This window comes from Orycteropus afer, unplaced genomic scaffold, assembly GCF_000298275.1.
Source record: "Orycteropus afer afer isolate SDZICR_OR568_19922 unplaced genomic scaffold, OryAfe1.0 scaffold00041, whole genome shotgun sequence".
Taxonomy (NCBI): Eukaryota; Metazoa; Chordata; class Mammalia; order Tubulidentata; family Orycteropodidae; genus Orycteropus; species Orycteropus afer.
In genome coordinates this window covers 6127943-6152505 of record NW_006921628.1, presented here as the reverse complement: position 1 = coordinate 6152505, position 24563 = coordinate 6127943, and the positions used below count along the sequence as shown (strand labels likewise).

The 24563-nt window shown below is 38.4% G+C and overlaps 1 protein-coding gene across 1 annotated transcript in view; it reads left to right on the top strand.

The window, feature by feature from the left end:
* ARHGEF3 (Rho guanine nucleotide exchange factor 3) overlaps positions 1 to 24563 on the top strand; it is a 102726-nt gene that overhangs the window by 56044 nt on the left and 22119 nt on the right. The window contains exons 3-7 of the mRNA XM_007937258.2: positions 700 to 870; positions 11316 to 11378; positions 12973 to 13069; positions 13275 to 13351; positions 18238 to 18495. Of these exons, the coding sequence (XP_007935449.1) occupies positions 700 to 870; positions 11316 to 11378; positions 12973 to 13069; positions 13275 to 13351; positions 18238 to 18495 (666 nt within the window). The remainder of the gene's footprint in view (positions 1 to 699; positions 871 to 11315; positions 11379 to 12972; positions 13070 to 13274; positions 13352 to 18237; positions 18496 to 24563) is intronic.

Genomic DNA, 24563 nt, shown 5'->3' with positions numbered 1-24563 from the left:
CTATGAGTCGGGGCCGACTCGACGGCACATAACAACAACAACAATATGTATATGTATGTATACACACACATACACATAGGAGGTAGGAGTTCTGGTAGTGTAGTGCCTAAGGCACTTTGACTGCTCACCAGAAGGCTGGCAGTTCAAACCCAGAAGCCACTCCTCAGAAGGAAGATTGGGCAATGTATTTCCATAGTGATACTGCCTCAGAAGCCCAAAGAGGGGTTGCTATGAGTCATATCTGACTGAACAGCACATAACAACAGCAACAACGGGTATACACACACACACACATGTGTATGTATGTATGTGTATACATACATACATACACATACATATATTTAAGGAAAAAAGGACTGAAGAAGGGGAGATTACCAGAGAAAATAATAGAGCCAATAGCTTATCTGAGAGCTGCCTTCATGCATGTATTTGGCCTGGCACGTTCTTGTGCTGTAGTACACTTGGTATCAAGGTCGCACAGAATGGATACTTTGAGCACACATGCAAAAGTGGCTCCCTGTCCAATTTTCCTTAGCACATAGGCTTAAGACAATGCCCGACTTCCCAAAGACCTTGTGGCAGTGTCTTCCCTTTCTAGTGAATGTATGATTTATGTTCTGTCAACAGCAGGAAGCTGCTCAAATGATCCACCCAATCCTGCTGCTGTCCCTGTAACAATTTGTTTTTCTCATTGTTTAGCGCTCCATTAGCTTCCGCAGTGAGAGCCGGCCTGACATCCTCACCTCCCGACCTTGGTCCAGAAATGCTGCCCCCTCTAGCACAAAACGAAGAGACAGCAAGCTGTGGAGTGAGACCTTCGATGTGTGTGTCAATCAGATGCTCACATCCAAGGAAATCAAACGTCAGGAGGTAAGTTTAGAACCCATGGAATTGGTGTTGTGATTTGAACACAGGTGAACAAAGAGAGCCATCCTAGGGTATAAGCTGATGTCCCCAAATCACTTCTTCATTACATTTGTAGAAGGAGGACAAATGGGGGTATCAGAGCTTATGGAAGGAATTGAGAAACCAGCATCCAGCTGAGTGGGTGTGTTCCCCACCTTAAAAAGAAATTGATGTGGAAATCTGAAACTACTAAGAAAATGAATTAGGAAGTGCTATTTTAGGATCTTGAAGTTCACAAAGATAATCAGTTTGTTATATTTTGGTAGCAACTTCTAACACATTGGCCAGTTGCTGTCAAGTTAATTTGGATACTTAGGGACCTCATGTGTATCAGAGTAGAATTTATGCTCCATAGTGTTTTCAATAGCTGATTTTTCAAAAGTGAATGACCACACCTTTCTTCCTAGGTGCCTCAGGGTGGACTCAGATCTCCAACCTTTAGGTTAATAGCCAAGCACATTAGTCATTTGTACCACCATGGACTCTTAACAACTTCTAGGATATTTTCAGATATTCAATATATGAAACATTGATTCAGCTTTGTGGAAAACTTATTTTCTGTGGAGTAAGGTTATTTTCATTGCCTGTAAGTTTTCTATATCAGTAGCCATAAATGTTTATCATAATATTATCTGTTACAGAGGCATTACTGTGTGTCAGGCTCTACTAAGCACTTCATATGAGCATCATCTAGGGAAATTCTTGGAACATCTATTTTTTGTGAAGAACCTGACTTTGATAAAAGAGGGTATCTGAAAGCTTTGATCTTTCTGGTTCAGCATTTCTTTGCTAAGAGTTTATCTGCCAGTCCCACATCTACACAGGTGAAAAGTGGTATGTGCAAGGTTATTTATTACAGCAATGTTCATGATCATACTACTATGGAAGGAGCCTGACATCTCTTACTAGGGACTCCTTAAATTAGGAGTGTCCATACATGGAATATACACAGCTATAGAAAAACATGAGAAAGTGCTGATATGGATGTATGGCATGGTGGACAAAGCAAGGCACATAGGGTATATTGTGTGCTGCCATTATATAAAGAAAGAACAATGACGCTGTGGGTGTATGTATAAATTGCCATAGTGAAAAACCTACAAGTCTGTTTAAAATGAAAAACAAAGTATTTAGTAGGGTGAAAGAGCATTGTACAAAATGGGGAAACACAGAGTTAAAATGCTCTTGACGAAATGCTCCAAGGAGCTACAGAGTTACAGAGCTTGATAAAGGCAAAAAACCACAAGTAAAGGGGGACAGCTGGCATGTTTCTGATTGATTAACATTTACAAAGTTGCAGGTGGCAGGATCTTGGTTGACCACTTTTGCAGGCGTTGACCTCTTTTGCAAAGAGGGGCTTCAGATGACAGAACATAGCTGACCACAAAGTTCCTGGAACATTTTAAAATACAGTTAATCCTAAGTACAGAGTATTGAGAAAAAGGAGGTCAGTAGATATCAATAAAACAGCAAAGCAAGGGATAATAATAAAAATGATACAATAAGACAATTATAAAAAGAATGGCTATTTAAGAAAATACTACTAAGAAGTATTCAAAGTAAATTTAAAAAAATACTGCTTGTCTGCGGAACAAACAATACTAGTTTATTTAAGTAAAGTCCAGCTCGGTTATGAACCATGTGTTATACAGGCCTGGTCCCAAGGTCTTGGGAAAAGTTGTCTACTCCAGATGTCGTCTGCTTCTGATTTCCAGGTCACTGGAATTTGAGTTGGAGTTCTTTCATGAGTTGGGTGGTTTAAACAGAAGATTTGGCTTTTCCTTCATTGTGACGCATGATCTAAAATTCCTTTTAATTTTGGTACACATGGGTTAGTAAGGAGGGCTTAAGTGAGGCCCCCTCCAGTGAGATTCTCTTGAATCCTTTAGTCGATGTCCTTTTCAATATATGTATTTTCCTGCAACAATGTTATGCATTCTCCAGCAGTTTAATTCCATTTGCCAAAAGCTTTTTTAACCTGTGAAAGATATTCTGTAGCCAACATAGAATTATTCATTACCAAAATAGCTGATTCCTACATTACCTTATGTTAATCCTTTGTTCATTCAGTCTCGTATCGTTTAATTCCATGTAATTCTGGAGCAGCAACAGCTTGAAAACATCATTAGTTTTTTATGAAAGTTTTAGAAATCTTTATTTAGTCGAAATTATCCACATCTGAAATGTTAAAATCTTTTTCATTAGTTTGATATAGTCCATTTTTGTTGAAATGTTTTAGTCAAACGTTTTCAGTGAATTTATAGTGAAGTAGAATTTTTTTTTTGTAGATGACAAATTTAATTATGACGATGGTTAATTTGAGAAGCTCTGGTGGCACTGTGGTTAAAACATTGGGCTGCTAAACAGAGGGTCATCAGTTCAAATCCACTGACAACTCCGTGGGAGAAAGATGAGTCAGTCTGCTTCTGTAAAGATTTATAGCCTTGGAAATCCTTTGGGTCACTATGAGTCAGGATCGACTTGATGGCAGCGGGTTTGGTTTTTGGTTTATGGTTAATTTATAACAATAATTTTAAAATATGAAAAACCTGATTGGAATTTCAAAAGTAATACAAAGATAAATAAAGTCAATGAAAAACTTTAGATAAAAGTATTTCTAAACATGTTGTTGTCGTTTTTATGTGCCGTCCAGTCGGACCCGACTCATAGTGACCCCTCCTTGGGTTTCCGAGGCAGTATCACTACAGAAGTAGATTGCCCCGTCTTCCTTCCGAGGAGTGGCTGGTGGATTTGAATCGCCAGCCTTCTGGTTAACAGTCAAGCGCCTTAGGCACTACGCTACCAGAGCTCCCATTTCTAAACATAGTGACTCATTTTATGTCTTAAGAGTTTTCGGTAGAACATTTAATAATCTTGAAATATAATATTAAACAATCTATTAGTATTATTAAGACCCTAAGCATTGGAATAGGAATAAATACTCTGCGGGTAAATGATATGTATTCCTAAGTTAAAATCATTGTTTTTGATGATGCTAGATTTAGAACAAATGAAGTTGTAATCAAGTTAGTAATTGAAATAATAACATCCTGACATAATATGTGCTGATTGTCTAATATTAGATAAATATTACTGAGATATGAGTTTAATCTAGAGAAAATTTGGAACTTTTCTTGACTTGGGAACATGTCTTATGGAATTTATAAACCATTTAAATTTCTTATTTTCATTACATATTTTTGTAAAATAAACTTTAGAGTGATAAAAAAAGAACATACTTATTAGACTCATACATACGTATATATGTGTGTGTGTATGTGTGTCCTTTTTCTGTGGCATAAAAGTAAAAACCTATAAATTTTAATTATAAGGAATATTAATAACTCAGTGTTTAGATTAGTAGGGTACCTAAAAACCTTAGAAATTAATTTAAGCTTATATATTATAAAATAATTATTATTGAAGTAGTTTATTTAAATGTTGTTGTTGTTGTTATATGCCGTCGAGTCAAACCTGACTCATAGCGACCCCTCCTTGGGTTTCCGAGGCAGTATCACTACGGAAGTAGGATTGCCCAACCTTCCTTCCGAGGAGTGGCTGGTGGGTTTGAACCGCCAGCCGTCTGGTTAGCAGGCAAGTGTCTTAGCCACTATGCTACCAGAGCTCCATTTTTTATTTAAAACTTTATTAATTTATTTCCAAGGTAAGCAGTTTAGTCATCTTATTGACACATATCACTCCCTTTCTTTAAAAGAACACATTTCATATAATATCTAGTTTAATTTACTTAGAAAAGTTTTGCTTTTAAGGCTGATGTTTCTTGGTCAAAACAAATTTCATTAATTCTTGATAATGTTAAAACTCACTGCCATCGCATCAGTCCCAACTCATAGCGACCACTCTTTGAGTTTCTGAGGTGGTATCACTACGGAAGTAGATTGCCCGACCTTCCTTCCAAGGAGCTGGCTGGTGCGTTTGAACCACCAGCCTTCTGGTTAGCAGTAAAATGCCTTAGGCAGAGAGTATTTACGCCACCAGAGTATTTAATTTATATAAGCACTAACTTATCATTAAACTATTCAGGGAAAGTTCTTTGAAGAACTTTTATAATCTAATTTAGTAATACCAGCTCTCATGTAGCTCACGATTACCAGTATGAACGCACACACAAACACACTGCTGTCAAGTCAGGTCCAACTCACAGCAACGCCTCCTGGGGCTTCCGAGGTGTTGTCACTACAGAGGTAGATTGCCCAGCCTTCCTTCTGAGGAGTGACTGGTGGGTTTGAACAGCCAGCTTTCTGGTTAGCAGTCAAATGCCTTAGGCACTATGCCACCAGAGCTCCCAGTAATACCAGCTAGAAGTAAGAATTATTATATGTTTGTAACTTTTTTTTTTTTTGGTGTGTTTTACAGGATTCTTTAGAGAAGTAATTTAGAATAATCAGGGTTTGTTTTATTTTCAGGCTTCATTATACCAATTCAATAAACAGTCCTTTTTTTTTTTTAAGTGTATTTTTCAAATAGACTAATTTATATTAAAATTTTTTAGAGTTACTAAAAGTCTGGACTTTTAAAAAAAAGCATTATTTTCCTGGAAGAAGGAAAAAAACGAAGGCTTAAAAAGACTGCCTTATGAGAGAAAAAACTAGTGACTGCCATTCATGACTTCCTGAGTAAAACAAAATTCAGACATAAAATAAAACAGAAAAACCTCATATATTGTTAAGAAGACAAGCAAAACTTTAGGTATATGTTACAACAACAAAATCTGTGTAGTACATTGAGGAGTTACCATTTTATTTTATATCCTTTATAAAGAATCTTGAAAATAAATACTAGTTTTTAATTCTTCTTAAGCTATACAAGTATCCATAATACATTCTTTAAAAGTTTTAATTCAAGAAGAGCTACAGGATCTCACTGCCATCAAGAGGGAAGAGCTGGGGGTGAAGTAGAGTGTGTCCATGGACCCGAGTTCCCTGTGTTGGACCTCCTTGACTGAGAGATACCCCAGCAGAGAGACAGTGGCAGTGGAACCAAGAGGCACAAGACAGAGCACCAGGCTTGCCTGGCCCCCAGAGGCAGAGGCCAGGTTGAGAGGCCATGAGCCAGAGAGGAGTATCTGAAGGCACAGCAGAGGGGAGACTATCCTAATTGAAGAATTGTATTCTGAGCACGTTCCTGAACCTGAATTGTATGTAGCCTGTTACTTCCCTAATAACCCCATAATTGTGGGAAAAGAGAAAAAAAAGAGCAGCAATTTCCTTTTTCTCTAAAATGGCTAAATTTTAACTGTGTAGAAGATAAAATCAGCAAAACAAAACAGGAAACTTGAAAAAGAGAAACTGGAAAAAGACATATAAGCTTGCTTATTTTCCAACATTACATAAGATGACATATGGGGAACCCAGTTTCTCTAAAGCTCTTACTGGGATCTTAAATTTCTTCAAATATATTCAGCTTATAGTGTTTGAGTAGGAACCCCAAAACCAGCATCTTGGAAGGAGGGAAAGTCTAGGCTTATTTATCAAGGATGTTAAGAATAAGTTGAAATTTTGGTTTCCCAGAGTCAAATAAAATCCTTAGCAGGATCTGCCATGGGGTGTTGGTTTGTGGCTTAAAGTTGCTGAGATTCCTTCATAACAGACTTATGATACCTGAGTTCATTCTTTTGAAATTAATTTGTTTTGCTGGCTAGAGGCCTAGTCTATTATTTTAGATCTTAAACATACTAATTTTTTCTATTTGGAATTACTTTGAAGTAGCTACTGATTTTACAGAATCTCTTTAGTTGAATTATGCCATTGGTTCATAAAAAAACAAGTAGCAAAACTATAATGTCTGCTTATAAATTGTGCTGGATTCCATAAGGAATACTCTCAAGTTTTGGGTGTGTTGTTTGTCATTTCCCTGTTATACCAAACATGTGCATGAACCAGATCAGAGAACTACTCTTGGTTATTATCTCAGGACCAAAATCCAAAAGGACATGAGATTGTGCAATTACCAAAATCTCAAGTTTTAACCAGAGTTTTGCAAGTGGGAAACTTTAGCCTGAACTCACAAGCAGAAAACTTTAAGAACAGTTTCCTCTATGATGTCCCAGTAGAGGGAACTCAAGCTCATAAATAGCCAGATGGAGTACTACTTTCAGTTTTGTATGGGTTACAGTAAATCCAAATACCCTGAGCTATTTGAAAGTAGACTTACCTTCTGTGATTACCCTGAGACTTAAAAAGTAGAATTACATTCTACAGAATTCAAAACAGTGAGAAAAGGGAAAACAAATCCAAGACAGATTAAAAAAAAGTAAATTAATAATAATGAAAATAAGCAAATAATAAAAGTTGGTTGCACCTCAGACACAGCAAAGCAGAATTTTGAAGAACTGAGAAATACTTACCTAAGGCAGCTCCCAAAGGTCCATAGAGAAAGGAGAGTCTCGTCAACTCAGGTGGATCCAGAGCCTGATTTCTCGGCTCTCTGAGTGCTGCCAGAGGAAGTCAGCTACAGACTCCACCTCTGGTACCAAAATTGTCATTGTGAAAAATCTGCAAGTCTGTTTAAAGTTAAAAACAAAGACTTTATTATGGTGAAAGAGCATTTTGCAAAATGGAGAAACACAGAGTCAGGATGCTCTGACAAAGTACTCCAAAGAGCTACAGAATTACAGAGACTGATAAAGGCAAAAACCACAAGTAAAGGGGGGGGGGCAGCTGGGATATTTCTGATTAGAAATTTGCAGGTGGCAGGATCTTGGTTGACCACTTTTGCAGGAGTTGACTTTGTTGCACAGAGGGGGCTCAGGTAGGTGAAAGAGCATGGCTGACAATAAACTTCTTGGAGCATATTAAAATACAGTTATTCCTAAGTACTGGCTATTGAGAAAAAGGGAGTCAGAAAGACATCTCTTTAGGGGAATCTAAGGGTATGTAGCTTAAGCCATCAAGTCACAGGTTGAATAGCATGTCTTGCAAATGTACAAGCTGCATAACTTAAATCAGTCATTTCTAACCACAGGCTCATCTATAAATAGAATAGGGTGGGCAAAACTCCATTTTTCTGTAGAAATTTTTTGTATCTAGGTGAAAGTTACAATGGAAAATTTTTACAGAGGTGACGGTCTGTGTTGTATGACAGAATAGTACAAAATGGAGTCACAAAACCTAGGGATTTGGCCTGCACCTCAGCCAGAAATTGCAGCCTTAGTTTTGGAATGCTCTTTGTCAGTATGTATTAGCTTGTAGAACCATAAAATATTTCTAGTAGGATATGCAAGTGTGGTAGGCTGCATTCTCTAGAGAAGTAAAACCAGTAAAACTTATATCTATAGATAGAGAGAAAAAAAAAATTAGGAAAATGGCTCACACAATTATAGAAGCTGACAAGTCCCAAGTTCCTGGATCAAACACCAACTGGAGGCTTTTCCCAACTCACACAGCTATAGGGGCTGATGAACTCAAGGTTGATAGGCAGTATACCGGCTGTTGACTTTGGCAGATGATGGATCCGAGATCACAGGGAAGAATGGTGGATTGTTTGCTCATGAACAGTTGTAGGCAGCACAACAGGATCTAGATCCACAGAAGAGTCTCTCGTTTTCCCAGAATGTCCATATATATATATATATATATATATATATACACACATATATATATATTAGAAGCAGGCCACACCCCTAGGGTAATTCCCTTTTGACAGATTGACTGCTAAAAGCATATACATCCCATCTCATCATGGGAATAACCACATCACAACTGCTTAAACCACTCAGAATCATGGTCCAGGCAAATTGACACACAACCCCAACTGTCACAACAAGGAACTGGTTAATATTGTTGCCTTCTGGGAAGGGAACTGGGTGCCTGGAGGAAGGAAGTGAAAAGTTTTCACCGTGTGCCTATATTTGCACTTTAAATTTTGAACCATGTAATTGTATCTATCCAAAAATGAATAAAGCATTTAAAATTAATATATGCATTAAAAAGTTCCTGGAGAGAAATATGGTACAATCTTAACAATAGTTAACAAGATGGTATTATGGGTACTATTCTTTATGCTTTTCTCTATCTTCCCAAGTGTTAACAAAGTATTTGTATAATCTGACAGAGGAAAAAAGAGAAGGGGCAGAGAAAATGAGAATGAACAAATAAAAATAAGTAAATTATATGAGTTAATTAATTCCATAGATGAGGAAGTTATTAAAGAACCATGAATACAAGGCTATCTGCCAGTAAGTTAGAGAGTCAGAATTTGAACTCATCTCTTGTCCTCATCCAAAGCTCATGGTCTTCATGGTGACATTGTACAACTCCACCACAAACACCTTACTGCATATTTTATATTTCCCACTGTTCTGTAGTTTTCCTCTCCTGAGACCATACTGGGCAAGTACTCATTAGTAAACAGATGTACAAGGAAATCAGAAGAAATTCCAAGTGGAGTCCAGTTCGTGGTATTGTGCCAGTGTTCCCCAGTTTTAATAATGCATTATAGTTAGTCAAGATGCCACTATTGAGGGAAGCTAGGTGAGAGGTACACAGGACCTCTCTGTGCTATTTTTTGTAACTTCTTATAGGTTTATAATTATTTCAAAATAAAAAGTTTTCTTTTTTAAATAGAGTACTAGGAAGGTATGACTTGGAGGCTCCTTTGCATTCCTCTGTAGCCAAGGGTTTTGCCTCCACCTGCTTTGCCTGAGATAACACTTTGCCCTCTTTTCCACCTATCCCAGAGACAGAGGATATGCTCAGAGCCTGCTGGCTTCTTCCCTCCAGCCTGAAAGAAATGCTCTGGTCCCTGAACTGTCTTTACAGACTTGCAATCCTTTACTAATGTAATGTTTTCTCCCAGATGAGAATGAAAGAATGTTCTGCACATCATAGTTGTTTCAATCATGATTGCTTAATAGAGCCATATTAAAAACGGTCCCTTTACATACTCTTGCACACAGCCAGCTCCTATAATTTTATTTATTGTACCTGGTGGCATTAAGAAGTAACTTAGAAAGAATTAACTCTGCCAGACATTTAGGGTGATAAAATACTGGATTCTTCATACAATCCCAGCCTCAAGACAAGTAGCTGATGGGAATAAAACTTTCTGCTGAGATTCACCTTCTGTCAAAGGAAGACAAACTGTGATGCCTGATTAATAATCCTGCCATGTACATCTCTAAGACCAAAAATCCCAAACCCGTTGCCATCAGGTTGATTCCAACTCATAGTGACCCCATACCTATTGCCATCAAGTCAATTCCAACTCAGAGTGACCCTATAGAACAGAGTAGAACTGCCCCATAGTGTTTCCAAGGCTGCAGATCTTTACAGAAGCAGGCTGACTCATCTTTATCTCTGTGGAGCACCTGGTGGGTTTGAAAGATCAACTTTTTGGTTAGCAGTCAAATGTTTTAACCACTATGCCACCAGGGCTCCTTAGCGACTCTTTTAAAAGCCAAACCCACTGCCATCGAGTTGATTCCAACTCATAGTGACCCCATAGGACAGAGTAAAACTGCTGCCCCATAAGGTTTCCAAGGCTGTAAATCTTTATGGAAGCAGACTGCCACATCTTTCTCCCATGGAGGAACTGGTGGGTTTGAACCACCACCTTTTGGTTAGCAGCTAAGCACTTTAACCACTACACAACCAGGATTCCTCTTAGAGCAGACCCCAAATCATTTTTTATGGTTGCCACTCACAACAAAGATGTGGACTCAAGGCCCAAACTGTAATTATTTTACCTAAAATAGTTCACTCGCTTGGCAGCATGAAAAATGACTTATTGGATTAGAAACAAACAGAGAAGCATATTATATAGAAGTTTTGCAAAATCTTTTCTTTGCAGGTTTTAACCTGTAGATGCATTTGCTGCAGGCTAACTTGTTGAGGAGCCCTGATGGCACAAACGATTAAGCACTCAGCTGTGAACCAAAAGATTGGTGGTTCAAACCCAACCAGCAGCTCTGTAGGGAAAAGAACCTAGCCATCCTGTGAAGAATACAGCCAAGGAAACTCTGTGGGGGCAATTCTACTCTGTTACATGGGGTCGCTGTGAGTTGGAATTGATGTGATGGCATCTAACAACAGCAACTTATGTATTTATTTATTTTTATTGTGGTGAAAACATACACACCAAGACATTCACCAACATAACAACTTCCACTTTTACAGCTTAGAAACATTGATGACATTTTTCATGTTGTGCCACCGTTATCATTATCCTTTTCCAAAATAGTTTACCACCACTAGCATAAACTCAATGCCCTGCAAACAAAAGCTTTTTCCCCTTTCCCTCCTACCCCTGGTAACCAATAATAATCTTTAGAGCAACTTAACTTTTTAAAAGACAAAAATGGTGCTTTGAGGATTGGAACCATCACTGTTTGGAGTTGGTGTCCTAAATAAAGGACAAGCTTAGTGATTGCTTTTTATTTTTCTTTGCAGGCCATCTTTGAGCTTTCCCAAGGAGAAGAAGACTTGATAGAGGACTTGAAATTAGCAAAAAAGGTAAATTTAAATGTAGTGGTTATCTCATTCACCTCACATTCTTTCCTCTGAGTAATCTCTCAAGATTGTGCTTTATGAGCACTCTCTTTATGACTAAGAGGAATCATTAAACTTGGAGAAGACCTGCTGCCCCAAACCAAGAAGTGAGGGAAACAGTGCACAGCAAGAAGATAGAATAGCTCCCTGGAATAGGCACCCTTAGGAGCTCTTCTCTGAGTGTCTTTTAAGATACCTCAAAGAATGCTTCATCTTAAATCAGAAAAGTGTTCATGGAGGTCTGCCTATGTAGTATGTTGTCCTAGAAGCCTCAGATGCAGGGCCTCCTTATCTGTGGGAGAGGACATGTGGGTTTCTCAGCCTGGAACTGTACCTTAGAGATAAAGTTATTTGAGTCTCAAAAGTACATGGAGCAGTTAAGTGAGGCAGTTGTATCCTGTATTGTAAATAGGGGTCTTTCATATGAAAATTCATTTTTAAGCACATGGGTTGGGGGCACCCATGACTCTTGACAATAAACTTTCATCAAAAATCTTTCATTCAGAAGAATGAAGAAAACCAAAGACCCATGGCAACAGTTAGTCCAGGGGACTAATACACCATGTGATCCTCAGCCTATATGACTGAGACCAGAAGAACTAGATGGTGCCTTGCTACCACTGTCAACCACTGGATGGGGGATCTCTGTAGGAGATACTGGATAGAAAGGGAGAAAAATGTGGGAAAAAAATTAAAAGTCATTTAAAAAAAAGGGGGGGGGGGACCAGGTTTGCTGGTCTGATAGAGCCTGGTGGAATCCCTGAGCCTATAGCCCCTAGCTGCCCCTTCAGGTCTGGAACTGAACCCACTCCTGTGGCTTTCAGCCATACAAAAGACAAGCATATGAGCTGAACATTTACCTGAGGTAGATACACTCCTTGGAGAGATCAATCATGGGAGAATGTATACCCAGGGAGACAGCTCAAGGGGCAGGAGTGCATGGGAGGAAAGGACACATGGAAGAGGTAACTCTGGGGAGGAAGTGGGAGGAGAGCTGTTGCATTGCAGGAGATTGCAGTCAATGTCGTGAGGCAAAGTATATATGAACTGCTGTATGGAAAATGAATTTGCTCTGTAAACTTTCACCCAAATCACAATAAAAATTTAAGAAATATATATAGTAAAAGACACTAGTAAGTTTTTCTTTTATTTATTTATTTAAAAATAGGAGCCGGTTGAAAAAGACCCTACTGATAACTTGTTTTGTATAAAGTAGGAACTTTGCAATCTTCAGGATCTTCAATAAAATTGATATTTAAAACATTATACCCATCAAATCTGCTCTACACTTAGGATTTATACCCTTCCTTAGATGTATGATATAGTAAAATTAATTTTTTTTAAAAAATCTGGTTTGGTTTTCAACAACCACGGAGGGCTGAGGTGCTATTAGATGCTCATCTTATTTAGCCACACCCATGTGCAGTTTCTACAGCTTTGTGGGAAAAGCTGAGGAGAGCTGAATGTTGTATGTATAGTCCCTCTCCAGAGCTATGCTCCTTACCAACTTCCTCCTCAGACTTTAAAGGTTTGCTTCTATCTCTTGCTTCTTGTGCAGGCCTATCACGACCCCATGCTGAAACTCTCCATCATGACAGAACAAGAATTGAATCAGATTTTTGGAACCCTGGACTCTTTAATCCCTCTACATGAAGGTATTATGTAATAAAATATAATATAATATAGTAATATATTATGTATATGTAATGTAATAACATATGACTGGTAGCCTTCATTGAGTTGTCTTTTAATGAGTTACTGATTATGTAATCATATGAGTAACCCAGAGCCTACTTCCAGCCCTGTTCATATTTCTACAGCTAACAAAATAAGAGTTCTGCTTGTTTGTTTTTTTACCAGATCTCCTTAGTCAGCTTCGAGGTATTCGGAAGCCTGATGGCTCGACTGAGCACGTCGGTCCCATCCTGGTGGGCTGGGTAAGAAAAGTTCTCTGGTCTTGCTTGAAGATCAGTGTCAGTAGTTTAGATGGAGTTTCACATTGAAAAATATGGGTTTCACATCAGCCAAAAATAATAATCAGATTCCTAATAAATATTATATTTAGGCTTTAGGTCTTCAGACCGTGAAAACAGTTATTTATTTATTATAAATTTACTGCATGTATAGACAATCTGGCCTTTTTGCACAAAATAAGTAAAGGAATACATGGAGCTATTATTTTCACATGAAACAAAATAAAGCTAGTTAATGTTCAATTCAGGCCAATTACTAATATAATTATTATCATTTCTATTCTAGTAAAAACCGATGGACATACTCTTGTCTATCACCAAAAAAATTTTTGCTTTATCTTTAAAAAAAAAAAAAAAAAAAACTCATGGTCAAAATGTAGTTCAATAACTAAATATTGCTAATGTTTAGAATATATCTGATCCTCAGTATCTTCACAGGAGAGCTGAGTATATGTTGACCTTCATCTCAGTTGAACCCATTTGCATTTTCTAACTAAAGAAATGCTCTGACATTAGATTAGGGGTCATAAATTTATGGTCCTGGTGCTGAATTTGTTTTCTATTGCATGGCATAATGTTACTGTGTGTTTAATGTAGACAGCAAGCACATGTATGCACTCTATTTTACCACAGACCCCACTATCCCTCTGAGCTCTTGAGTGTTCCACCCCAGCTCCAGGTGTTTGTCATTTGTTATGAAGCAGGTAATGAAAGCAGATTACTTTGATGACTTCTTCTGGCAAAGTTGGGTCTCTCATCTCTGTAATCCACACAGTGCTCCAGAAAAGTAGGCAGGAAGTACCATGATGGCAATTATTAGAGGTTATTTCTCTGTTTGGAGAGTATTGTGAAGCTTATAAATCTTAGTATCATCATGTGAGTTCTCTTTATCCAATTATTTGTATTTTAACCTTCCTAAAACCTAGTTGATACAAATGGTTAACACCATTTGCTCAGCTGCTAGCAGAAAGGCTGGAGGTTCCAGTCCACCCAGTGGTATTTCCAAAGAAAGATCTGATGATCTCCTTCCAAAAAACCAACCACTCGAAAGCCTGTGGAACACAGTTTTACTCTGACACACGTGGGGTCACCATGAGTCAGAATCAACTTATCAGAAACTGGTTTAACTAATTAAAACCTTGTTACTTTTCCCTGATGCCATACAGACATACAGAAAGCTTTGCCTTTGTCTCAGTTTAATTGTGCTTCTTGATCATTGCTTCGGTCAAGAAACCGAGAGTTTCATGACTTGGATCACTTTAGTCCAGGAGTCAATTTTAGCACTGAGGCTGAAATATCCCAAGCATATCTGAAAGGCAAGTAATGTCCTAAGATGAATAATTTAGGAAATTCCCTTAATATTTCAGGAGATATTATTCATCTTATATTTTTGTACATTTTATTATGAGCCATGGTAGATGTCTTAACTTCTTCAGCCCACAAAGAAATTTTTCCAGAGAGAGCCAGGCAGTTGGAGACTGAAGTTGTAATGAGAAGAGGGTCTGCCTCGATATTTCTTAAACTTTCTGAGTTTGTGAGCTGCTTTAGTGGGATGAAGTAATAGCGGACAGTAAGGCTGCACTCCAGAATTAGCATGGTGAATGCTGTTTTTGACAAGATAGCAATTTGGAACTCTGTGATTTCCTTGAACATTATGTACAGATTGTCAATTTGTGCCAGAAGCAAAATCATAAGAATATGACTTTCTATTAATTTTTTTTCCAAAGTTAATACTTGTCACTTTTATTAGGAATTTAATTTGCTCTGGGAGCATCTTTTTCAGTCCTTTTCTATACATACCCAGAGCAAGTATGACCATAATGGTTCATTGCTATCTGGACCCTTGAGACATCAAATGGGGACTTGCAGCATGAAGAACAGCCTAAAATTAAACAACTGGCCCCTTGTTATCAGACCTCATGAGAAACGGCCCTTATTTATCAGGGGCCGATGAGCTGTTAAATGTTTTCCCTCTTTTAACTGCAGATGTGTCCATGCCAGTGGGAACCGTAACCAAGGGGTACATCTGTTTGAGTTCTGGTCTTTTTAACAGAACAAAATAAACATCTTAGTAGACTTTGAATGAGAAAAGTCAGAGCCCATTCGACCCATGAAAAATTGATTTATATCCTCCCTAAAGGAAAAAAAAGTTTGGGGGAAAAATCCTTTTAAACAAGTGAGCCTCCCAAGTAGGACAACCCTGGCCAGTCCTTTTGACCTAAGGATGAATCAATTACTTTTACTTTGAAGACCTTAAACAGAAGGGTGGGTTTTTTTTTAGGGAGCCACCCTGGTTACTAAGGATCAGGCACACACTCCCCTCCCAGCCGGTCAACTGCTGGGGTAAGCCTTCCCTATCAGAAAGAAACAACTTCCCAAGTGACAGTGTCTCGTGCTGACATTTTTTAAGTAATAAAACAATTTATAAGCTCTCCAGGGTATATTATCAAGTTAATTTGGGTTCTAATTAAATTTTAATTTCAAAGAGAGATGCAGGGTAGGTGGATGCCCAAATAAATAAAGATTTGTTGTCTGTTTTCACAATGTTTGGGAGATAGGATTTTTTTTTTTTAAAGTTAGAGAGTTTTCCATATGAATTCTTGATAGCCTGTTTAAAGAGATGTGAGCAGTTCAGAGCTTCAACCAAGGAGAGCTGACTTCAGGCTCTAGTTTTATCCCTACTGAGGAAGTGCTTTGCTTCTATAAACCAAAGTTTAAAAAGAAAAAAAAAAAATTCTTGAGGCAAATAATAATAATAGTAGTTACTGATTAAAAAAAAAAACAACATGAACTAAGCTCTGTGCTACACATTTTATATCTAATAAAGGGAGAGGAGGACATAGTATTTACATGTAGAGAAACTGAGGCTCAAAGGGTTACTCATCTAGTGTGTGGATTAGCTTTGAACCTGATTCTCTTTAACTCCAGGATCTGTACTCTTAGCTCCTGCTTTATCACCTTTCATTTACTCATTTATTTTAATAAGTAAGTATGTATTTTGGAACCAAGATGTGTGCATTCTTCATTTCCTTTCAAGTTAGAGATCACTTGTGGGTTTTTTACTCCAGTTGACTAAACAAGAGAACCTTTCAGGTCATGCCCAGGAAGCGAGCCACTCTGTCAGGTGTGAACACAGGACCAGAGCCTGATGTGGTTGCCATGGTAGCCAGGCGGCAGGATCAGAGAGATTAATGGGTCATTGGGCAGTGAGCAGCCGTATGGCAGGGGTTAGTTTACATCCGATGGCTACTGCTGATTTGTTTCTTCGTAATGAAAACATTGGACATTTCCAGGTCTTTTTAAAAGGCAAGAAAGTGAAACAAAGTTAAGAGGGCCTGAGGCTCTTTTTAATTAACTCTGAAAATCTAAATTACAAGCCTCAGTAACCCCATCATGTGTGTGTGTGTGTGTGTGTGTGTGTTTAATAAGTACCAATTATCATTACTTTCAAATACAAGGTTTGAGAAAAGAATTTCTGTGGGTTTTTTAAAATACAGATAGAGGATCCTACAACATGTAAGGAAGGTAGACATTTCCAAGCAATGTTAAGCTCAACAGTGAACTCTTAAACATTACTTCTGTGACATGTTTTTGTTTGTTTGTTTCTTTTAATCACTGGGAAAATAATTTCTGTAAGAGGTATAAAAGACCTAGCAGAATATTTAAGCTCTGACCATGTTTCAAATGCCACCACACTTTATTTTTAAACAATGTTGCTAAACCATCAAATATAATTTAAATTGATAATCCAGTGCATATTCATTTATTTGTTCATTCAGAATACACACTCCGAGTGTCTGCTGTGTATTAGGCCTAGTGCAAAGTATCAAGGATAAAGAAATGAAAGACACCTACTTGTACAGAATCCCTCCACAGAGCAGGTGTCACAGTGAATGTAGCTTCCTAGTCCAAGGGAGAGAACAAAAGCAGCCAGACCATTGGCTGCATTTAATTGCCTTTTAATTGTAGCTTTCTGGAGGTTGTCGGCCCATGTGTTAGGGTGCCGAGTCTTGGATGCCATCTAGTAGGGAAAAGTGCAAATGGGGGCTGAACAGCCCTTTCATTAAGTCTCTGACACGGTGTTTGCACGATGTGACTGATGGGATGTGTCGGGGGGATTAGCATTTTGCTGGAAGGAAGGCAATGGAGTTGAAACATTCTGCAGTCTAAGCTTAAATTGTTCTTTGCTTGATATTGCAATGTTAACCATTAAATACAGTATAGCCAAGAATTGTTGCTGGCACGTCAGAGCTAATTTAAAAGATTTTTCTAAATGCTTCTTGAATATGATTTTTACTAATTATAAGTTTGCTTTAATGTGTTGGGGCCTTTTTTAATTGGGCCACTTGAAATCAGATAATCTTAAACTAACGTAGAGGTGCTTGCACGGAGCCATGCAGAGAGGGCTGGGCTATGGAGTCTAACCACTTGATGTCTTTTTGTGCCACTGAATCTTCTAAATGAGTTTCTTGTGACTAATTTTAATAGAAATCCTATAAACAGAAGAGGCTTTTCCCTCACCAGATACTTTTGAAAGGTTATGACAATTCTGCACTGTATGCATTAATTTAAGTTCTTTCAGTTTTAGCTTAAATTGGCACGAAATACTAATGAATTGTGACATATATTGTAAAAAATCAAGAAGGTAAATACGCAGCTAAGAAAATCAGTTAGCACAAGCAAGCCAGAGCCTAAGAAAGCTTCCATTGCCTGCCATTTTGAAGAATTCCTCTGGTCTCCTTCAGTCATGCAAATAAATGAATGTTGGCCAGGCCAGTTAGATGTTTGTTCTGTTTTGTTCTGTCCCCAGGAGTGATGCTAACTTGTGGGTTTTTTTTTTCTTTGCCTAGCTGCCTTGTCTCAGCTCCTACGACAGCTACTGCAGTAATCAAGTAGCTGCCAAAGCCCTACTGGACCACAAAAAGCAAGACCACAGAGTCCAGGATTTCCTACAGCGATGTTTAGAATCCCCCTTTAGCCGCAAACTAGACCTCTGGAATTTCCTTGATATTCCAAGAAGCCGTCTGGTGAAATACCCTCTGCTTCTTCGTGAAATCTTGAGGCACACACCAAATGATAACCCAGATCAACAGCACCTGGAAGAAGCAGTAAGTCTGTCTAGTCTTTCCTCCCTTGTTAGTTCCCACCTGATGATTTATGGATCTGGTAAATGAGTGAACAGAAGAGTTGCTGGGTGCATGAGATTCAGGAATCTTGGGTTCCAGACCTGGCCCTGCCAATCAATCATGTTTTAAAATTGTAAGTTGTTTCTCCTCTTGTGCTTTGGTTTCCTAACCTGTAAAATGCATTATTTACTTGAAATGCATTCTAAGGTTCTTTTGATTCTAAAATTTCTTGATTATGTATAGGTGACACTCTAATCCATTTGTTACAACTGCTGACTATGCATCTCTGTGGAGATTTTAAATTGAAGATATTTGTTTAATTGGAAAATGGGAGTTGCCTCATGTCTCAGGCCCAGAGCCCATTTGTGAAGTCACCGTGCATTTAAGATCTAACTCCTCTCAGTCCCAATTATGGACTGTAATGGAGTGTCTAGTCAGACATCATGCTTCCCAGCAGACTGCTCATCCAAAAATGTTCATTGAGTACTGGCTGAGTGACTTGGAAAATATAGATTCTTCTAGCAGCAGTTGAAGACAGGAAGAATGGCATCCATATCATGAGAATATTGCAGAATGCTGAGCATTACAGTCAGCTTGTTTCCAACTGGGGTGTCCTGGAGGTCAGGGCAGAGGAGATGGGGTGCCAGCTGGAACACATGACCTGAGAAAAGGTGTCAAGAAGTGACAGGGCAGGTCATGCCTAGGAGTATCATGGATCAGCTGCCCACTGGGTTTCCATTACGGAGGCAGACTGCCACATCTTTCTCCCACAGAGCAGCTAGTGAGTTTGAAGCGGTGACCTTTTTGGTTAGCAGCTGAATGCTTTAACCACTGTTCCCCCAGAGCTCCCTAGATCTGGTGTAGGGTGTTTTAAATATCAGTTTGGGAAATATTTCCTTTGTTTTGTAATTAACTGGAGGTTGGTTTGTTTTCTAAATAGAGCAATGTTGTGTTCACGATGGCACTTTCAAGTTATGTGACCTAGGACAAATTACTGCCCTTGACAATAAAACAATGAGATGGAAGAAGAAGAGATTGGTGACAGGAAAGCAGGTTGAAAGGACGCTACAGTGGTCCAGATGTGAAGTCATGGAAATAGGACTGGGGCATGTCAGTGGAGATGGAGGCTCAGAGACAATTCAAAGGGAGAATCAGCAGGGCTTATTCCCTGATTGGATTTGAGATGGAAACAGAAGGTGGACATGCATAATAATAAGTGATAATAATACCAACACCCACAATAATAATAACAACAGTAACAGCTGCTAATATTTATTGAGTACCTAGGAAATCACCTTTATATATTGCCTTACATATATATATCTCATTTAATCTTCAAAGTTTATGAGATAGCTGTTCTTATTAGGACCATTTTCCAAATGAGACTTGGAAGGATTAAATAATTTGCTCCAGGTGTAGAGCCAGCAAGTGACAGAATTGAACGCTGTCAGTACAGACTCCATGTTCTGCGTCTTCTACTTCTCTGTGATCTTATACCATGGAGCTGAAGGCCTGGCCCCTTCTTTGAGCTGCTGTTGCCTTTGGAATTGAGGAGAACTGTCTGGCCCCAAGGATCTCTGGTCATGCATTGGTTAAAGCCAAAAGGTCAGCAGTTTCAACCCACCAGCCGCTCTGCAGGAGAAAGATGAGGCAGTGTGCTTCTATAAGGGAGCTCTGGTGGAGATTTACAGCCTTGGAAACCATATGGGGCAGTTATACTGTGTCCTAATGAGTCACTAACCCACCAGCCACTCTTTAGAAGGAAGATTGAGCAATCTACTTCCATAGAGATACCTCCTCGGAAACCCATGGAGGGGTTGCTATGAGTTGAATCAACTCAATGGCAGTGAGTTTGGTTTTTATTTTTGGTTCATGAGTCATTATGAGTCAGATCGACTCAGTAGCACTAGGTTTTTTTTTTGTTTGGTCTGCCCCCCAGGCTTGGTGGCAATTCCTCAAGTGGGTAGGTCTGGGCCAGGTGTGTCCAAGTAGGAATAGAGAAAACCAAGGAAGGACGCTCTCTTGATTCATGAGGTGTTCACTGTGGCTGGCACTCACACCAGGCCCCAAACCCAGCACAGATGGGGGTCGCAGGCCCCAGGGATGAGACCATTCTGTCTTCATTATGTCTGTGTTTATTACTGAGAAAAGTGCAGTAGAGTTGCCTCCTGTCCATATTTCATCCCAGCAAGTGTGTGGTCTGCAGGAATGGAAACAACAGGGAGGTTGGCCTAGTCTAAATAATTACTTTTTTGACACATATGAGCCTATCCATGTGAGTTTTATTATAAAAATTTCTTTCTTTTTTCTTTTTATGTTAATATGCCACATGAAAGAATACTACTTTAAAAAAAAAAAAAAAAGCATACTGTGAACTGAAGTTTTAATTTGGAAACAGATAAGAACATGATTATTTGCAATATGAAAGCATGTACCAGTAACCAGTTTTCCTAATACATAGAATGTAAGGCCATTTTCAAATATCTAGTCTATACTAATTATTGAAGCAGATCTGTGCATGAAGCACAAATTCAAAAAAAAACTCACTGCCATCGAGTCGGATCCAACTCATAGCAGCCCTTCCTTGAGTTTTCAAGGCAGTATCTCTACGAAAGTAGATTGTCCCATCTTCCTTCCGAGGAGTGGCTGGTGAGTTTGAACTGCCAGCCTTCTGGTTAGAAGTCAAATGCCTTAGGCACTACACCACCAGAGCTCCTGCGTGAAGCACAGTGTACTTGTATTTGAAAACGCTTGCAAAGCAAGTGGTCTCTACACAGTATAAAACCAAAAGCCAGACTCACTGCCATCAAGTCAATTCCGACTCATAGTGACCCTCATTGGGTTTCCAAGACTATACATCGTTATGAAAGGGCACTGCTTCATCTTTGTTCCACAGAGCAACTGGTGGGTTCAAACTACCGACCTTTTGGTTACCAGCCAAATGCCTTGGCCACTACACCACCAGAGCTCTTTACACAGTATATAGGCATGGCAATTTGCTTTCTCTTCTCTTCAAAGTCCTTATGGCATTACCCCAGAAGAATGGAAATATTTAGCCCTGTACTTTTGGGTGCTCTGTGAAATATGTGATAAACATAAAACCCACTGTGCCAGCGTAGCTTGACTGACTTGTTCCCCAAATACATTTTCCATCTATGAAAAGGGAAAAATCAGAGCTCCTTAAATTAGTAAATTTTCTCAGCACCAAGGGAGTTGATTGCATTCAGTCCTGTGATCAGATCTAAAGAAAGGTCTTCCTTTTAATGCAACATCTTCATCATATACTGCCACATCTTCATCATAATTTTTAAATAGTGTTTTGGAGAGTTAATAGAAATTTCTCCCAGAAGAGAACTTCTTAAAATAGAACTTAGGATATTCAGATGTTCCAGAGAACTGGTTGTTCAATGTTTTAAATTCTGAGAATTGTTTTGGCCGAAAAATGACCTTACTGATTATCACTTCCCTTCAGCTCCCACTGTTCCCCAACTGCTTAAAAAAAAAAAAAAAAAAAAATCACTGGAATCAATGGAAAGAACAGTCCTGCATTTGATGCAACAGCACTGAAGGCTTTGTTCATGTCATGAGCCAATGCATAGATGATATTACCACACGGGGGACTAGATAGATGGGCTTTCAGATTCCAGTTTGAGAATGATGATTCTAGCATATGTGGGCTTAATCCATGTGCTGTTCGCAGGTATCTATAATTATCTCCTTTCACCACTTCCTCCCCTTCAGTTTGAACCTTGATGAGAAAAGCAACAATAAATTTCATGTAGATGTACAACTACCATGACTGCTGTTGGCAATCTGCTGAATGTAACTTTCTTTCTCCCTGCAATCCTGCAAGATAAATCCTTCCCAAGAACCAGTCTAGAGGAAGTAGACTGTCATGGTGTTCAGGTAGATGTAAATGCAAAACAGTACTATGAATAAATGAAAGTAAACCTGGAGTTACTATTATAAATGTGCACATAGAATATGAAATGGTAATGCTGATTGCTTAGTAATATATTAAAAAAAAAAAAAAAAAAAAGAAGCAGCATTTGGAAGTAGTCATAGCTGCCTAAGGAACCACTGTGACATTTGATTTTATTAATCTTCATGTGATATACCAGCTGTTCAGTTCCTGTATTAAATTAGGAAACAAACATATCTTTATGTCTATAGTGGATCTTCTTTCTGGTTTCCTAGACACTTGGCAGGAAACTCAGAAGATTAGTGCTGACTACTTTGAGCTGCCCAGGTACACTTAAATAATAATACACAAGATTATCAATTAATGCTAAAGTCTTTAAAAGCAAGGAAAAAGTGTAGATTTTACTACATATTGAAAATGTATGAAAATCAAAGGGCAAGATAATTGTAAATCAAGTGCTCAAATGCTTCCCACATAAGTTTGAGGGTAGGGGCCCTCTCTGGTTTCCTTGAATATTCATGCAGTCTAACACCAAGCAGAGGCTCAACTAGCATGAACCAAAACACAAACCCTTTGCCTTTTAGTCAAATTCAACTCATAGCAGCCCTATACTACAGGGTAGAACTCCCAAGTCTTTACAAAAGCAGACTGCCACACCTTTCTCCCCCAGAGTGTTTGGTGGGTTCAAACCACCAGTCTTTCGGTTAGCAACCAAGCACTTTAATCACTGTGTCACCAGGGTTCAACAAGCATTAGTTGGATTAATTTGAAAGATGAATCATGTCTTTTATGTATTTTGTGCAATTTCTTTGAAAAGTATGATAAAAACCAAGAAAGGGGAAAGGAAACAAATAGAAAGTTAATATAGCCAAGTGTCCTGCTATTCATTTATTGTTTTGTGATTATAAAACTCAAATTAAATTTACAAGGCTTATATTTGAGAGTAGGTTGACATCAAGGCCAAAAAGTTTCTTTTCTTTGGCACTAAAGAGCATGCATAGTTTCTTTTACTAAAGAGTGTGTTATTTCTTATTATCAAATTGATGCTATCACCAAAATTTGGGAAATAGAAAAAGAATAAGTACATGATCTTTGAAATTGGTAGTATCTACAACAGTGTACATATTATACCTCTGTCCATAGGATGCAATCACCAGACTTCAACTCATTGTGTAAGATTATTTGTGAAAGTTGTATGTAAGTACAAAAATTATAACTGGGTGAAAGTTCTCACTCGGTTGGTTTGGGCCTATCATTTCAGTAGCATATGAAACATAACCACTTAACATCCCTGGAGAGAATTCATGACCATTTTAGTTTATTACAAGGTACAATAGCTTCTAGTTGAATAAAGGCCTCTTTGAGAACCTCAGTTATTCACAGAGATTGGTTTGTTTTACTGTTTCTTACTCAAATGCTGTTGATTTTTGGAGGCCCGTTGGCTTTTCCGTTTGCTGGAAAATGTTATTGAACTTAGGGCTTTTAAGTAAAAATGACCAAGAAGAGGTCTTATTTAACATTTCTCATCTGTTAAATTCCTTCCATTAAGACCACTGTAGGAAATGTAGCACTACTGGTGTTTTCACTACGAGAAGATAGAGAACCCCGCTAAAAAATTCATTGTTTTGAGAGCATTGCACCCAACAACAGCACAATACACATTCTTTTCTAGTGCACATAGAATATTCTCCAGGATAGACCATATGTTAGGCCATAAAGCAAGCTTTAATAAATTTAAAAACATTGAAAAACTGCAAAGCATCTTTTCATATCACAATACTATAAAATTAGAAATCAACAATAGGAAGATCAATGGAAAAAAGAGAAAACACATGAAAACTGAATAACACCCTCCTTAAAAATAACTGGGTAATAGAAGAAATTTAAAAATTCGTTGACTTAAAAGAGAACGAAAACACAACATGCCAAAATCTTTGGGACACAGCAAAAGCAGTGATCAGAGGCCAATTTATAGCAATAAATGCACACATCAAAAAATAAGAAAGAGGAGAGTTCCGGCAAGATGGCAGACTAGGCAGAAAGACTGCACAGACCCTCTTCAACAAAGAAAAGGGCAACCAATTAACACAGACACAGAAGATAATCTTGGACCCCTGAGCCTTGAAGG